Below are 17,833 nucleotides of genomic sequence, written 5' to 3' on the forward strand. Positions count from 1 at the left end.
GTGATGTTTCTTAAGTTTGGAGTGATTCCCCTGTTTGAGGTGTTATTATTAAGAAGCAGTGGTCACTGGTGCATAGTTTGCAGACTGGGCTTGAGAAGGGAGGATTATGATTTAAGGTTGTAGGATGAAATTCTTTGAGAATTTTCTGGAATGTAAGATGATGAGATATTAGTTTGTGGGTTAAGGAAGCTAGAGGAGTAAAGTGTACCTTTCATTTATGAGACACTTGTTTGTCTTCTCAAGGACTGAGCAATTATGTTCTCTTTGGGGAGCTAGGGTGATGAATTTATAAATTTGACTGGATATGGATTGTAGTGTGGATTTTTTTGTTAATTTGGCAGTGCTTGGAAGTCCATATTTCAAATGTAGGAGGATAACATCTTTCTGAATTAATGATTATCTTTCTACATAGAAAAAACAGATTTTTGCTTTAGCTCAGAAGCGACCGTTAATGTGAAATTTAAAGTTAAGGGGCTGTTATAGCCAGATTCTGGGCATTTAAAATGTGAATGTGCTGTGGTTTGAGGGTTGATTGTAGCTGTATAGTGTTGAAGTTGTACAGGACACTGGAAAGTTTTTGCCTTGTGACAAAAATCATAACCTCTTTTTGTGTTTAGTATGAGCTTTTTCTGTGTGAGCCATTGTGATAATGTTTTGAGGTCATTTTTAGTTGTTTTTGATGGTAGAGTTGGACCTGTAGATTATCATATTGTCTGTTTACAGGGTAATAAGATTTAAGGGAGTTGTGCTGGTGGAAAGTTAAGAAATACTGAAGATAGAAGTAGTGATAGAAAAAGTGCTTTGAAAACTCTTTTAGGTTGTGCAGAGTGATTAGCAGTTCCGTATTTGTACTTTAGAATGACTACTGGTGAGAAAATTGTTTAATCACAGTAGGCAGTCTGGGCTTATCCCTGCTCTAAGTTAGGGGATTGAGGAGCAGTAAGTGATGTAGCAGGTCAAATGCTTTGGTGAGGTCTATGAAGACATCATTTGAGAGAAGGCTTTTTATCCATGCTTCTTTGAATATCATCAGAGTGTAGAGAGCAAGTCATGATGCTACAGCCTGACCATAATCCATGATGGAGACAAGAGAGTATGATGTGTTTTCTAATGTAATTAGAGAGTGGAAAGAAGATGCATTTTTTAGTAATTTTATTAGAAGGAAAGGTAGACGTAGGTCTGAAGTCTTTAGCATCTTTTGGATTAGAGAATGTAGGTAGAAGCCTAACAACAACTTTTTCATGTGCTAGACATTACGTTAATTATAATGCATAGTTTGCAAAGGTGCAGGAGTAGTGGAATAAATGTGTTAATTGCATAGAATGAACCAATGCAGAAGGTCATTTACTGCTGGAAAGGCATTAAGGGTGTTAGTAACCTCTAAGATGTCTTTTAAGTTACTTATTTAAGAGGATTATGGGTGTAGATTTTGAGGATGGTTGGTAGCTGATGGAAGTATTTTGAGGGTGGAGTGGAGGGTGCAGAATTCTTTGATTAAAGTCATCTGGACTAAGAGGGAAATAAGATGTGGGAATGAAGCAGGTTTTGTGGGTTTCTCTGTTTTAACCATACTGTGATGTGATTGAAAAGGTTCCAGAACGGTTTTGGATGTTTTTTGAGGGTGCATTGTTGATATAGTAATAAACTAGCTATGTCTTCTGGTGGCCATTTTTAGAATTCTGAGGCCTGTGAATTAACTGTTATCTCTGAAAAGATGCAGTTTGCTAATGTTTATCCCCACGTTGTACAGATGTCTAAGTTTTGGAGAAAACCATTTGTTGCTGTTGCTTTTAATGACTCTTGTAATCTTAGGAAACAATTTGTTTTGCTGCTGAAGAGTTAGTGATGTGGCCAGTGTTCTGGTAATTTTGGGACAGGATGTTGGAGCAGGAAGCTATAATTGGTTACATTAAAAATGCCATGTTGGCAATTGTGGAGAATCTCTCAAGGCTGGTAAAATGTATGCTAGTTTGTGTAGTAGCAAAAAGAAAATGGGTCATTGTCTGGATGGACTTGTATAGAAGTGTGGCAATGCTGTTGCAGTTGTCATTTTCAGATGAGAGTAATATGTAATGCATTGATGTGAGATTTTGTTAGTATGTAAATCACTAATTTTCATCATGGAGGTGTTAAGTTTTGTTACTTTGAGGGAAGATTTTTTTTAAGAAGCTAAGGGAATTCATTACAGTGAAGTAAAGATAGGAGTGTGCAACTCTAATGATCAACGGGGGTGGCAGGAAAGCATAGCAGTATCACCCAAGCAATTACAGTGTGTAGTGGTAGGCAGTCGGTTTTCACATGTGCACAGTGATTGACCAGTTTTCAGAAGGTGAATGGTTGGTTGGCAACATTTTCTTTCGCAGGTAAGAAGGAGCTCTTTGTAAGGAAAACAATAGCTACAGTAAAAGGTACATCTATTATAGTTTGGAATATCAAGCAGCATTTGTACCTGCAGAGCAAGCAGGAAATTACTGTGGTAAAGACCATCACTTTAAGAGATGAAGGGCCAATAAACGTGAAATTGAGGAGCATAAGGGTAGCTGGGAAAGGTAGTAAGGAGGGCTATTTAGAACTCAGACACTATGATTATAGCACTCCTGTAGTAGAATGCCGTATATATGTTGGCTGATAATCCCTGAGTGAGAGAGGTTAACCACTACATTCTGCAGACCCAATACTCTGACCGTTGCTATTTCTTGTCAAAAAAAATTATAAAATGACTTACAGCCTTACTGCAGAGTGCTGAGTAGGCAGTATGAGTTGGGGATAGAGAGATTAAATTAATTAAATCAACTAGGGATTTCTGGGGACTTGCGCCCTTTGGTCTAACTTCTGTGTACGAGTTCCTCCTTGAGGCAGAGAGGTATTTACTTTAAAACAGGCAATATGGTGTGAAGACCAGTGATGAGAATGAGTAGCATTAATAGGAAGGGAAAGAGAAATTGGTTCTCTCTCTATATATCTTTATTTATGTATGTATGTGTGTGTGTGTATATATATATATATATATATATATATATATATATATCTATAGAGGGGGAAGGAGATACATATGCTTGTTAAAGAAAGAAGAAAGGTAAATGTAAGGGAAAAGGCTTAGTGGTGACAGGCTGGCAGAAAAAACAGGCAAATGTGTCGACTGTTATTTTTTGTATGGTACAGTTCAGAGTAAGGGAGGCTTAATGTAAGAGATTGAATTGGATTTTTTATGCCAGTGTTGTGCATCATACTCTCAAGTGGAGCAAGGAGCAGACATTGGTGTCCACAACTGCATTTCTGCAGTAGTATTCTGACAGGGGGGTTAGTCTCCTATACTATGTACTATATAGGCTGTCGTGTGCTTATTGTTAGACTCTCAGCCTTCCATGTCTGTATGCTGTGACTTGTTTGTGGGACATCATGCAGTATCTGGCTCTAAGACTCCAGTGGTCTCTGTCCTTTACACCTGTTCTGCTGTGGAGCCCAAAACAGACGGTCAGACGCTACCTGAGTGTCGCTACTGATGTGAAGCTGAAATCTTCTAAAGCTAAGTACCCCATAGGGGATCCTGTTTGTTGTGCACTAACCGATGTCAGAAAAAGTTAATAATTGTCTCGCCTGTGGAAAGCAAATACCACACCGAGACAGACTTTCATTCTTACTGCATCACTTGTTTAGGCCCAGACCACGACGTCCCTAGTTGTCGCTTCTGTGCTTTGTTCAATGCCACAACTGTCTGTCGTCGGGTCCTTATTGTAGCTAGATATTTTCACTTACATTCCTCGAATTCCGATATGGCTTCGGTAAGCCATCTGACAGCAGATCTTCTGAAAAAAATGTAAAGATAAAGACAGAGACAGACCATACAGGTCCAAACCTACCGATGACACTTCCATTAAGCTGCTCATCACTTCTCCAGTCCTCAGTGAGGCGCTTTTGTAGCCCCTGATGCCCGCTTCTTTGGATTTGCAGGCCACTACCTAAACCTTTCGGAGTCCGGTATGCCGCAAAACTCTTCTTCGACTAAGGATCCTGCAGTCGTCTCTACCTTGGATGGGTCCGGAGCCACTGAGCAGGCACCGGCTTCTGAGGAAATCCTTCGCACTACTGATTCTCAACACAAACCATCTTTTTTTGCTACTACAGTTCTTTCGAAAACGATCGATTTTCTTATGCCCCGGGTATGAACCACACTCAGGAAACTGACAACCCAATCTCAGGTACCTGCTTCCTTGCCTCAGTCTCAAATTCTTAAAATGGCAGAAGACCTTATGCTGATCAGGGCAAGCCAAGCTTCCCCCTCCAAAAGGAAAAGAGATCTGTCCCCTGTAGTTTTGCCTGAACAAGAGTCCGATGACTCTGATGCATCTGACTATGAAGACATGCAACCCCACTCTACTTATGAGGATTCCGATGCAGAGGACTCCATCCCTTTAGCCGCTCCCCCAGAGGATTTTTCCTTTGGGGAAACCATTCATACCTTAAGGGAGCATTTCCTATTGGGGAGTCAAGACTACCCTCAGTCTAAAAAGAGACTTAGAGAATTCTTAGATCTTCCACAGCACAGACCCTTGGCCATCCCCCCAGTCCTGGATGTTGTGGAGGATGTTTTCCTGGAATCCACCTTGACTCCTGACACCCTCCCTCCAGCACCCAGAAAACCAGACCGGTGCTATAGAGTCCCTAACTCACTCAAATTTATTTTTAAAAATCCTACTGCTGACCCTGAGATAATTTCTCAAGGGTCTAAAGGGATTAAAGCAACCTCTGCTAAGAATCCCACCCCCTCAGATAGGGATTCCCGAGCACTAGACAGATGGGGTAAAAAAGTATACACCTTAGCTACTCTTGCTATCAGGGCACTATTTGTCAGTTCCATATGCTAAAATTTCAGCAACATACCCTGGAACTCCTCAAACAAAAAATGTCTTCCTTTCCTGCTTGTGCAGAATCTAGAGAGTTACAAGAGTTAATGCATTCTGCAAGTCAAGTAACTAAACATACCTTGCACTGTGGTTTTGACGCGCTAGAAGCTTCTTGCAGGGCAGCAATCAGTGGATCTGTCATTAGAAGGAATGCATGGCTTAAGGAATAGCCCCTGCCCAGACCATGTCAAATCTAAATTTTTGGATGCCCCCTTGCACAAAGACAACTTATTTGGCACTAAGGCAGAAGAGGTCTTAAAAAAGATGGAAGAAAAAGCAAAATCTGTGTAGACAATTAAGGATTTCTTACAGGTCCAGCCACCCAGGTTCAGCAGGCATTTTCCCACCAAGCATTGGTTCTTTCCTGTTCCCACTAAGCCATTCCAGCACAGGCCCCGGGGAACCAGACCTCCCCCAGACAGCAGCCACAGGGAATGCAGAGATCTAAGCAGTGGACTACCTCCACTTCAAAACCAGGGAGTTCTAAGCCACCTCCTTATGGTAAGAACTGACAATGACTCACCTCACCCACCCCTCCCTCTGCCCACCTTCACTTACCCCTAGGAGGAAAACTCTCCTTTCACGCAAACACCTGGGCCATCATTACCAGCGACCACTGGGTTCTCAACATAGTGTCTCAGGGTTACAAATTTTCCTTCCACACCCTTCCAACCCCAAAATCCCAGATCTACCTCCAAACCAGTGAGCAGAAGCTCAAAAGCAGATCCTTGCCCTGCTTTCTATGAGGGCAGTAGAGCACGTTCCTGCAGAACAGGTAGGCCAAGGTTTCTATTTATTTATTTATTGCATTTTTTACTGGGATAAGTCCACTGGGCCTAAAAGAGCCCATTTTCAGTGGAGGCCGGGGGAGAAAAGCTCAGAGTTACAGAAAAATCTACTCCAGACTTTTTCTGGCGCCCAGAAAAGAGGGCACCTGGTGCCCCATCCTCGACCTATCCATTCTAACCACCTTCCTGGTGATCCCAAAAATCAAAATGCTCACCCTCCAGCAGCTGCTACCCATGCTCTCCAAGGATGCTGGGCTAGCCACCCTAGATCTTTCAGGGAATCATGCAGAAAATATGTCAGTTTCAGGGCAGGATACCAGCACTTTCAGTTCTCTGAGCTTTCCTTTGGCTTATCTACTGCTCCCAGAGTTTTCACAAAATGTCTGGCTCTGGCCATTGCCTTTTGCAGGCAAAGAAATATCCAGATTTACCCATACTTAGACAACTGCCTTATTCAGGCAGACATAGTTATTATTGATGAATTGCTGACAGAAATACTGAAGATAGAACACCTTTATCCAACACAGAGTTGTCCCGAAAGCTTTGTGTTGGATAAAGGTGTTCTGCTTTTTACTCAACTGTGTTCGTGTGTTGTTATTCAGGCAGACAGCCAGGTAAAGCTGCTGAAACACCTGGCCTTTGTAAAGATCCTACTAACCTCGCTAGGGTACATAATCAATGAAAAGAAATCCAAACAGGTGCCCACCCAAAGGATTATCTTCCTGGGAGCAAGCCTGGACATAGCATCCCAGATGGCATTCCTTACACCAAAAAAACAAATTTTCCTGACATCCTACTTCTCTCAACTAGCCACCAGACCCCAGTTATCTGCAAGGAAGATCCTGTAAGCTCTGGGGTTCATGGCATCTTGTATACTACTCATTCCATATGCCATTTGGTTATAGATCGGCCTTTAACCCATCTCGTGGTCAATAATTATATATTACTCCTAATGAGAATAACTGGGATCATAATATAGATAATTTGAGGAGACCGATGCATGGGATAAAGCATTTACGAGCTGCTGCTGTCCATTAGTAGCACAGGGGGCAGTCCTGGGGTAATTGTTCTGCTGCCCATCCATAGTTATAAGTTGCAGTTGAATATGGACAGGGATGAACTTTGTTTTATGTTGATGGGGAGTCTGTTGCACAGCAGCAGTATCCTATGCGAGATATACCTGTCCATCCTAACCTGTCTGTTGATGTTGTAGATGAGGCTTAGATCCCTAGAGTGAGTATTTCTGATGACACTTGATTTGCTTATGTGCAGCAAATCCATCATTAAGCAGTCGTAGGATGCCTTGTATGCCAGATGCAGGTCATTTCTTAGTATTTTGTAGGATACTGAGCATAGTGACAGAGCTTTGAGTTTTTTGAGTTGGTCCACGTAGGATATGTTGTTTAGGCCTTGTATTCTTTTAGTAAGGTATATCTGTGGGCATTCCAGTTGTTGCTTATGTCTGGACAGATGCATGCCAAAAAGGCAATTATATGTAATGACTGGAGGGACGATGACATCCCTAGATCTTGACACAATCCCTTTGTTTATAAGCTGTGCAGTATAGAAGGACTTTTTTTTACAACAATAGACATGTGTGGGTCAAAAGTTGGGTCACTGTCCAGATAAGTTGCCATATCACAAACTGGGTCATCTGAGTGCATTGAAAATGTGGTAGCTGCTTGGGAGGGATGACTTACCAAAGAGTACAGTAATGCATTTTAATAGCGAAGTTTAAAAGTTACATTTATGTAAAAATACAAGATAATTTGCCTTCTGTCACTGATTGTTTTGCCTCTAGGCAGAGATGTTCTGAAAATGAATACTGCTAGTACTTAAGTGTCTGCCTTTCACCTTTGATTCTTATAGCATTAAACAAACATTAAACAAACATTAAAGAATAATAAAAGTGTAACAAAGGATTAGGGCGAAACACAGCTCTAAAAGGTAATAGAATAAAATGTCACTTATAAATCTCATCAACCTCCAGTCAGCACAGCAAGTCCAAAAAGTTAAAACTTTTATTACAGCAGGTACCAGAGTTAGCGCTTTCACCTTGCGGTTTCATCAGACTGATGCCCTAATCCTTTGTTACACTTTTATTATATTTATTGCTGCTTGGACTGGGCGTTTACCTTGTTCCATATCTTCTTCATTTATTTTAAACATTAAAGAATAATTTTAATATTTTTAAAAGATATCCAGATGTATTAGAAGTTTTGGATAATGCACTGTAATATGTGAATAAAAGACCCAACAGATCTTAAGAACCTATTTATAAAAAGAGGTAATGTGAATGAGGGTTTTACTGATAGAAGTGGGACTTGTGTTATGTTTGTTTGTATTGCAGATTTATTGCTGATGGACCATTTGTTTGTCATATCAACAAGAGAACATATGGTAGCACTGAATATTTTGACTATATATCCAAAAATGCAGTTTATTTCACTCAGTGTGCAGGTTGTGAGAAATGTTATATAGGAAAGACTAATCAGATGTTGAGAAGTAGGGATACATGGACACACACAGTGTGAAGACAAGAAATATTAATGCATTGTGATAACATAAAATTGAATGAGCAAAATGCAGAAAGAATGTTTTCTGTATTGGATTTGTTGATGTAGGACTTGCAGATTGAGATATTGATACACTATTAGAGGTCAAAAAATTAAAGTTGCAAATTATTATTTATTTTTAAGTAAAGTCAGGGCTTAATGAAGCTGTTAATATAAATGTATGTTAAAAGTGTGACCTTTGAAACATTAATGCAATTGGAGGAATAGTATCGTAATAGTGGATAAAGTTGTTAGTGAGTGTGATAATGTGCAGTATAATCTACAGAAGTCTATTTTATTGAGAAGACCAAAGCACTTGCTGTTAATGTGATATTATTTAGTATTTCACCTTTTTTATTGTTGTTTTTTGTTGGTTTTTTGAAAAATGTTGTTTGGTTGGTGGAGAAAGTTCAGAGAAGGGTAGTGATCAGAGCATAGAAAAATACAAGCACAGAGATGCAGCCCAAAATTTGCACAGCATAAATCATAGCAGTACAGTAGGGATGTGGTTTATTGGTCTGCAAAGCTCAAAGAAATGGATGGAGCATATAGAAGACTGTATGTCTGGCATGTTAAGGGGGTAGATATGGGACTGAGATGATGAAAGAGAATTGCTTTAGAAAATCCTTGTTAAATCCATGGAATGTTTTTTTTCCCAGTGACTGATTAAGTCTGATGTAAGGGAGTCTGACGAGCTAGGGTGGGACAGGTACAGTATGAGGGAGGAAGTGATTAAGATTATCTTTTCATGGGTAGGGGTTGTGTTTGTAAGTGGATGGCCACACTCCGTAGCATTCTGATTTTTATGGTATGTATTCTTGTGAACTGAAAGGAGATCTGTACAAAAGGGGAATGCCTGAACAACAGAATATTAATTTCCATATTAACGATGTTGGAAATAAGATTTATGGGATTAATTTGCTCAGAAACAAGCTGGGAATTCTAAAATGTTTTAAATAAGTGTGGTATTTTTTCTGGTGGTATAATGTGATTTTCTGTTTACCAGGATCTTTGGCTTTATTTAGAAAAAAAAAAAAAAAAAAAAAAAAAGGGAGGTAGGTGGCTGTTTAGAGATGAGTAGCTAATCTATAACTGTCATAGTCATGTGCTCATAATGAATGTTTGGACCGAGTTGGAAGTAATTCTAAGCAGAGACAAAGTACACTGAAACTTGTCATCTTTCCTATCAATGAAAATTCCATGCCTTAAAAGACAGCAACAGTAGGTTAAATATTTTGAGAACGTCATATTGACGCTACTCATCAAATCCACATACTTTTAACAGGGGAAATGTTAGGTTATCTCTTGTGCCAGCACTTGGATGACTGATGCAACTCAAAGGACATTTCTTCTCATAATACAGTAATTGTTTCATTATTTGTGTACTGCATGATGAAAATCATGTTTTCATTACAAATTTTGTAAGATGGAGGGGGTAGTCCTTTCAAAATCCTGAAGAGCGAAAAGTTGCGGAGAGTGATGTCGTAGTCAAGTAATGTGGCAGCCTGTATTCCTGGATTCCTCACTGATGGCAGTCTTTATGTATTTGTGATTTGTAGCAAACTATTTTACCATTCATCTTTAAAAATGCTTGAATTTTTTTTTTCTGTTTCTTGAGCTTTACATGCATTGTGAACATTTTTTAGGTTGTCTTGTGTAGCACTGAGCTTGGATTTGATCAAAAGGTGTATTGTACTCTATGGATCATTACCAGCGTTCCATGAAATAATGCAGCCTATCAGGACTCTAATTTCCCAGCACCTACCCATGGACCAGTTCCCACAACAACTGCAGGTACAAGTTTTATTTGTCAGCAGAGACAGCATATTAATTTATCTGTTTTAATTGTGGTACACCGTTGCCTGTCTGTATTTAACACCAGTGTAAAATTAAATCTGATGTTACCAATCTTCATTCATTCATGGCAGCTGGGTCTCTGTTCTGTCCTCAGAACTGACTTGGCCATTGTAACAAGCTCCTGCCAGCCAGAAACTCTCGGGCTAAGGCTACCATAGTGCCTCTCTTCCCTTCAGATCTCATTTGCTGCGTAGAGTTTCAAGAAGCATCAGGCCATGCTCTCAATCTAAGTGCTTTATTTTTCTATATATTTCTCAATGTATTTATTTTTGTATAGCTCCCCTGTTTAATATTTCTTGGTCATTTTATATTATATTACCAAATTAGTGTACGAGTACTGTTTTACCTATTTTTTTTTTTTACCTATTTGGTATTTCTTCATTACCATAGTTGGTATAGGCCCCTCCCTTCCCTTTTAACCTCTTGTAATTCTTAAATATCATTGTTGGTATTTTTCCCCCTTTCTTCTGTCTTCTTCTTTACCCTTCTGGGTATTTCTCTAGCTACCATTGTTGGTATGCTTTAAAAAAAAAAATCTTCAACTTGCTCCGATTTTGTGTGTGTGTGTGTGTGTGTGTGTGTGTGTGTGTGTGTGTGTGTGTGTGTGTGAGAGAGATCATGTGAACGGCTGTTCATTACTTTTTGTTATTTACCTAACAATGGCTGAAAAACAGAAAATTACAACTGGATTTAAGCAATGTGAGAAATGTGGCAGAAAGATGCCCAAGTCCGATGGGCATCTTTCTTGCGTTTATTGTGTGGGGGTACCAGACTTACAAATTCAGTCTCTATGCAAACCTTGTAAGGGTTTTAGTGCCCAGACCCTTGCAGAGCATCAAAAAAGTTGATTCTAAGGAGTTGTTAAAAACCCCCTTTTCATAGGCTTTATCTGAGGCAGAGATGTCAAAGACTCCTAAAAAAAGAAGCGAAAAAGAGGAGCCACTCATTTCCAGCATCTCCTCAATATCAGGAACCAAAATCATCCAAAGGCCATATTTCCACAAAACTGAAGTCTAAACAATCGAAATCAGCACCGGAGTCTACGACCCCTTCCACGGTGCTGTCTCTTCTCATTGAACCGACTAAAGTTACCACAGTGCCGACCTCTTCTACAGTACCTCAGACCCTCTTGGAACAAATAATAGTTTCCGTTGTAAAACTGGTCACTTCCTCTCCAACACAAGCTTTTGGTCAACTGACCACAGTGCCAAAGGTCAAATCCCTAGCCAGGACTTGATATTCCCCATTAATTGACCCCTTTGTTGGTCAGCAGCTCAGTCCCTTTATTGATCATCCAGAATCTTTCTCTGGGATGTCTATTCATTCCATCAGGAGCTTTTCAGAGCTAGATGTAGTTAGATTGGATCAGTTCTTGGTGGCCAGAGGTTTTCCAACCCTGTCTAGGACCTCCCTCCCATCCAGAGCCGAGGTTTTTTTCTTCACGGACTCCATCTTATCTTCCTCCTTCAATCTCTCCATTTTTAGCCCTTGATGCCGACGCCTCTTCCTTTGCCAGTTTCTTCGGTACCGATGGTGGATCTCACCTTGGTTCCGGAACCCACTCTGTGGACCTCTGCTCAGTGGTGCCGACCCACCCATGGGACCGTAACTTGGCTGCCGGCTCCGGAATCCCTAGCACGGTACCAATTTTTTCCACTGTGCTGCCTATGGTTCCTGTTGCTTTACAGCAAGATGCCCTACCACAGGGTACCCTCTCCTTGGAGTCCTCCTCGGACCTCCCCTCTGATGAGCCAATTGAGATTGTGCAAGAGGAAGCATGTTGATTCTCTGGAAGAATCTTTCACCGAGGATACAGATTACAATGAAGGGGAAGGGTCCCCACAGTCACCCCTTGGAGACATCCTAGAAATCTTAAAGCAAAGGGATGACTGGAAGTCCACCAACCCCTCCTTCGAGGAATCTGTCTTCTTGCAGGCTTTCCGTGCCCAGTCTTCCTGACTTTCTACTTTTGGGGTGACCCCAACTGTAGATGAGTTAGTCAAGCTAATCTGACACTGTTGAGCCAATTCGCCAGAGACCTGACAAAATTCTCTCTCCCCCAGAGTATCAACCCCATTAGTCCAAGTGTTTAGCGGTAGGTGCTATGGTGATGGCAGCAGTCTCAAAGAAGGAACTCACAGAGGAGAGTCCTACTGTCCATCCTCCAAATTGAGAGTCTGACATTGGACAGATTAGGGAAGCAGGTTTATGCTTCAATGACCTTTGCCATATGGTCGTTGAATTATTTGGAACATTTCACCTGTCTTCAAACGGACCTGATCACTGAGCTCTCAGGAACCCTAACAGGCGCAGTGTTTGAGGTACGTGATAAGGTTCCCTCCCAGCTTGCGACCCTAAAATTCATGTCTAACTCGTTCATGTGGTTGATTGCACATACAACTGAAGGGGTGGCCAGAGCAGTGGGTGCAGGCATTGTCATGAGACATCACTCCTGCATGCACTTGTATGACTTCGCCGACCCCTTCAATCTTCCTTCGTCAATGCTCCCATTGATGTTTCCTCACTGTTTGGCCCAAAAGTTAGACACATTAGCCAGGTGTGAAGAGGATGGAAAGACCCTTTCTGCTGTGGGAGTATGTTTCTCCACTCCTCAACGACCCTATTCCAGGAAATAGAGGAGTGGAAGGATGTGGGTCAGGAAAACTCAAGGGCCTTTTCAGGACACATGGGGAGTTTTCTCCCCAGGACAGAGGGGAGAACTAGGAAGATGCCCCTCCCGTGGCAGAGGGGCCCGCATAACTAGGGCTCCAGAGTTTCTTTCTCTGGGCACCCCTGTCAGTGCTCCTGAGGATTGCTTACCTCTGGAGGCAGTTGGGGGAAGATTCTCTCTGCACCACTTAGCCTGGCATTCAATAACTTCAGATTCCTGGGTGCAGACAATAATTACCGAAGGTTACCATATCCCCTTCAGTCTTTATCCAAAGCCACAAAGGCGAATCCCCGACGTTCCACCCAGTCAGAGGGACGCAGCAGCTCAAAAAATTCAAAAGCTGCCCAAAAAAAGTCATCCGGACAGTCCCATCAGACCAAGTAGGATCCGGATTTTACTCAAGATTCATTTTAGTTCCAAAAAAGACAGGGGACTGGAGGCCAGTTCTAGACCTCAGTATCTTGAGCAAATTTGTCAGACAAACTGAACCGTGACCATCCGGAATTTTGTCTATCCTTCCCTTTCTGGAGAAAGATGATTGGATGTGCTCGATAGATGTTCAGGATGTGTATTACCACATAAAAGTGGACAAGCGCACCAGAAGATACCTCCACTTCTGAATGGGAGCAAGTCATTACCAATTTTGCACACTACCCTTTGGTCTCACCACAGCCTCCAGGGTGTTCACCAAATGCATGGCAGTGGTAGGAGCTCATCTGAGGGTGCAAGGATTCGGGGTGTTTCCATATTTAGACGATAAGCTCCGTACCGCCTCCACCAGGCATCTACTGCTTCATGCTTTATACTACATTCTAGAACTGGTAGAGTTCTTAGGCATTTCAATAAACAAAGAAAAGTCAAAACTGGCACCCACTCAAAGCATAGAATTCATTGGAGCGACATTTGTCATGAGATCCTGTGTGGTTGCTCTACCTCTTCACAGACTACAAAGGTTAAGATCAAAGCACCAAGTGATACTCTCTCATGACATAGTCCCAGCTCGCTTAATCATACAGCTACTAGGGTCAATGGCAGCGAGAATCACTCTAGTTCCCCTGGCAAGGTTCCACATGAGGCTGCTTCAGTGGCTCTTAGTGTCACAGTGTTCTCTGTTAACCAACCCATGTCTTATCCAATCCACATAACAAAGTGATGCAAGCAGGATCTGAATTGGTGGATAAAGGCAGAAGAGGAGTTATGAAGTTGCCCTTTTTCACCCCCTCAGCCCAAGGCCATAGTGACCACAGATGCATCCCATGGGGGACATTTTCAGGGAAAGACAGTCCAAGGCACTTGGTCCTCCTTAGAGGCCAATTTGCATATCAACGTACTAGAACTGAGGGTGGTGCTTTTAACGTTGCAAGCATTCCAGTTTGCCCTTCCGTCGGGGACAGTTGCTATCCAGTCAGACAACATGTCGCTCTTCTGGTACATCAGCAAACAGGGAGGAACCAGATCCTGTCCGTTATGCTGGAAAGCCATGAGAGTATGGCAATGGGTGATCACCTACAACCACTTTCTGATAGCAGTGCACATTCCAGGGAAATCCAAGATGATTGCGGATAAACTGAGCAGATGCATTCTCCTGCCTCACTTATGGTCTCTCAATTCCATAGTAGTGATGGAGATCTTTCGTCATTGGGGTCAGCCTTGCTGTGATCTGTTTGCATCTCCCGTGAACCAGAAATGCAGCAGCTACGTCACCCGAATCCCCCCCCCCCCAATGGGGAGTCCTCGAGAGATGCTCTTCTGCATGTTTAGCCCCTGGACTACTTTATGCCCTTCTTCCTTTTCCCCTAGTACCCCAGTTTTTGAAAAAAGTCCAATGGTTGAGAAGTAAAGTAATCCTCATTGCATCCTATTGGCCCCGTCAAGTCTGGTTCCTCTTTCTATGTCCTCATCTAGTTCACTGTCCGTGGACTCTGGACCCAACTCCGGATCTGTTTGCATTTCGCATGAACCACAAATGCAGCAGCTACTTCGCCCTAACCCCCCCCCCCCCCAGGGGGAGTCCTCGAGAGATGCTCTTCTGCATGTTTAGCCCCTGGACTACTTTATGCCCTTCTTCCTTTTCCCCTAGTACCCCAGTTTTTGAAAAAAGTGCAATGGTTGAGAAGTAAAGTGATCCTTATTGCATCCTATTGGCCCCGTCAAGTCTGGTTCCCCTTTCTATGGCCTCACCTAGTTCACTGTCCGTGGACTCTGGACCCAACTCCAGGACTGCTGTCTCATCTTTAGGGGCTGGTCCATTCCAACCTACCAAGTCTCAAACTGACCGCTTGGTACCTACAATTCCAGTAATTGCCAGCCAGAATAATCCATCTTCCCCAGTACAAAAGATACTTCTGGCTTCCCATAAACCGTCCACCTGGAAACTTTATCTTAGTAAATGGAACACATTTGTGATCTGGTCTCAAGGAGAAGGAGGTGACCCCTTTTCAACCTCTATTAATAAGGTGTTGGAATATTTATCAACTTTACTCCATTTGGGAGAGACAGCTTCTACTATCAGAGTTCATTGAGTGTTTCAAATTTCCATAATGGCTTTGATGATTTTTCCTTGATATCTCACTGCTTCTGCTAAACCTTCCTAAAGGGAGTTATGCATTTAAAGCCACCATTTAACAAGCACATTGAACCTTGGAATTTTACGTTAGTCTTACAAACTTTGATCCATCAGCTCTTTGAGCCAGGAGCCATCTGTGATGTCAAATTTTTATCTTGGAAGACCTTATTCCTGGTTGCCATCACTTCAGCCAGGAGAATATCAGAATTGCAGGCCTTGTGTTTAAAGCGCTCATACATCATTTTTCATAGAGAGTATCCCTTAGGACTAACCCGTCCTTTCTACCCAAAGTTGTCTCAGACTCAAATATTAATCAATCCATTGCCTGCCAGTTTTCTTCCCGAAATTTTCAAGCAAAGGAGAATATTTTGTATTTGTTGGATGTACACAGACAATTATGTTTTTACTTGGAACAAAACCATTCAGAAAATCAGACCAACTTTTTCCGTCTCTTTCAGGTACTCGACTAGGCAAAGCAGTTTCCAAAGTCACCTTATCAAAATGGTTGAGAGATTGCATCACCTTTGTTTATCAGCAAAATAAAATGAGTCTATCAACTAAAGTCAAAGCTCATTCTACCAGATCAGTTTCCACTTCAGTGGCCTTTCATTCTAGAGCCTCCATGGATGACATTTGCACAGCAGCTACGTGGGCTACCCCTCGTACCTTTATCACTCATTGCAAATTGGATCTGATCTCCAGGGGAAGAGCATTCTTTGACTCTGTGATGCTCGGGAATATCCTTCCATAGGACCTCCCGGGACATAAAGTAGATAGGGACTCTTTCCCAACTGTCATGAATGAATGAAGATTGACAACATCAGATAACGATGTGTTCTTACCATAACGTTCCATCTGTCTTGTCGATCTTCATTCATTCTTGACATCCCACCCTCCTACCCCCTCCAAAGACTCCTGGAGGTTCAGAACTAGTCCTGATTTTGTAGTAGAGCAGTTGCTCAGACAAAGCTTCTGCTTTTTATTTCTACAGGCAAACTCGATCTGAAAGGAGGGGGAAGAGAGGCACTATGGATAGCCTTAGCTCGAGAGTTTCTGGCTTGTTACAATGACCGAGTTGGCACCAAGGATGGAACCAAGACCTAACTGTCAAGAATGAATGAAGATCGACAACACAGATAGAACGTTATGGTAAGAACATAACTTTTTTCTTCACCGACTACAAAGATAGCATGTTCCATTTATTACACACTCTGCTGCTAATTAGTTCAGCATGGCATCTGTATTTGGCTTAAGCGAAGAGTGAATTTGAGCATGCAGATTCTGTCTCTGAGGTGTCGATGCTACTTCATGCTTTTACACTAGTCAGATTTGTGAGTTAAATCTTGCTGTCATTTGGGGTAGAATGTGTGAATGTTGATGTGAAATTGTGGTATATGTGGTCAGCTCACTACAAATTCAGTTGCAGTTTGGAGTATATATGTCTGTTACTGTTGCGTTGGGCCCACCAGGGCTTTTGAAGGGTATGAAGATAGGTGAAGGCTGCCAGCCTAGCCAGATAGAATTTTGTAGATAATTCTGTCATTTGTAAATATTAATGTAAGCCACAGGCTTGTTCTCTTAAATGTGAAAAGACTGCATTGGATATTGAACTGCAAAAATTTGACAGTGCACTTTGCTGTAAGAAAGCTAAGTCCAGCATTTTATGACTGTCTTTGATGTCAGAATTCAGAACCGATATGTCTAGAGGGAGGCATCCTGCCTATTGTTTTAAGACCAGAGTTAATGGCTAGAATTTGTGTGTATAAATGTCCTTTATTGCTCTGGTTTCTGACCAGGTGTAAGGAATGTAAATGTAGTTTCTGTTAGCCTGGAAACACCAGAGAAGTGTGAAGAACGATGTCATGTGAAGCAGCTCTGTGTTATCAATTTAAAGAGAGAGAATCAGACAGCTCAGAGCATTTTGTCTTGAGAACATCCAACATCAGCAGCACTGTTTTGTTCTAAATGCAAGTTATTTAGAAGTGTATTTTCTCTTAGAAGTAGCTAGGAATTAGGAAGATTAGACTAAGTATTTTTCTGTGATATTATTTTCAGTATTTCTCTGGGATCTCTGAACTCTTGACTAGCACTGTGTAGTAAGAAGTATTGTCTTGTTTTTTTATTATTAATTATTAAATATTTTAAACCTTTCAACTGTGGCTGTTTTATGTAGAGTTAATTTAAGCTCTAGAGTACATTGCATATATATAGTGATACTGTACCAAGTCACTCTAGTAAGCCTTGACTGTTCAGGCACACTTATCATTTGGATAATAATATTGCACAGTAATAATTGGACACCCTTTCTGAAGGGCCTTTGAGTAGTTGATATTAGTGGGTGGTGGCAGCTGGTACTGCCTTTTAGACTGGGCAGAAATGGGGCACAGCTGGAGAACCTGTGCCAGCCTTCCCCAGGAGTGTCTGTGTGGTTGTATACAACTCTTATTTCAAAGTGTGTGTGTCAGCTATTTAGGCAGGGACACAAAGCACTG

General features: G+C 41.7%; 1 protein-coding gene across 2 annotated transcripts in view; it reads left to right on the forward strand.

The window, feature by feature from the left end:
* NOP14 (NOP14 nucleolar protein) overlaps window positions 1-17,833 on the forward strand; it is a 1,083,467-nt gene that overhangs the window by 770,542 nt on the left and 295,092 nt on the right. For both annotated transcript variants that reach the window (XM_044062921.1, XM_044062920.1), the window contains one exon: window positions 9,894-10,041. In XM_044062921.1, the coding sequence (XP_043918856.1) occupies window positions 9,894-10,041 (148 nt within the window). The remainder of the gene's footprint in view (window positions 1-9,893; window positions 10,042-17,833) is intronic.

The sequence above is a fragment of the Protopterus annectens genome, chromosome 2.part1, assembly GCF_019279795.1.
Source record: "Protopterus annectens isolate FY-2018-M chromosome 2.part1, PAN1.0, whole genome shotgun sequence".
In the NCBI taxonomy this organism is placed as follows: domain Eukaryota; kingdom Metazoa; phylum Chordata; order Ceratodontiformes; family Protopteridae; genus Protopterus; species Protopterus annectens.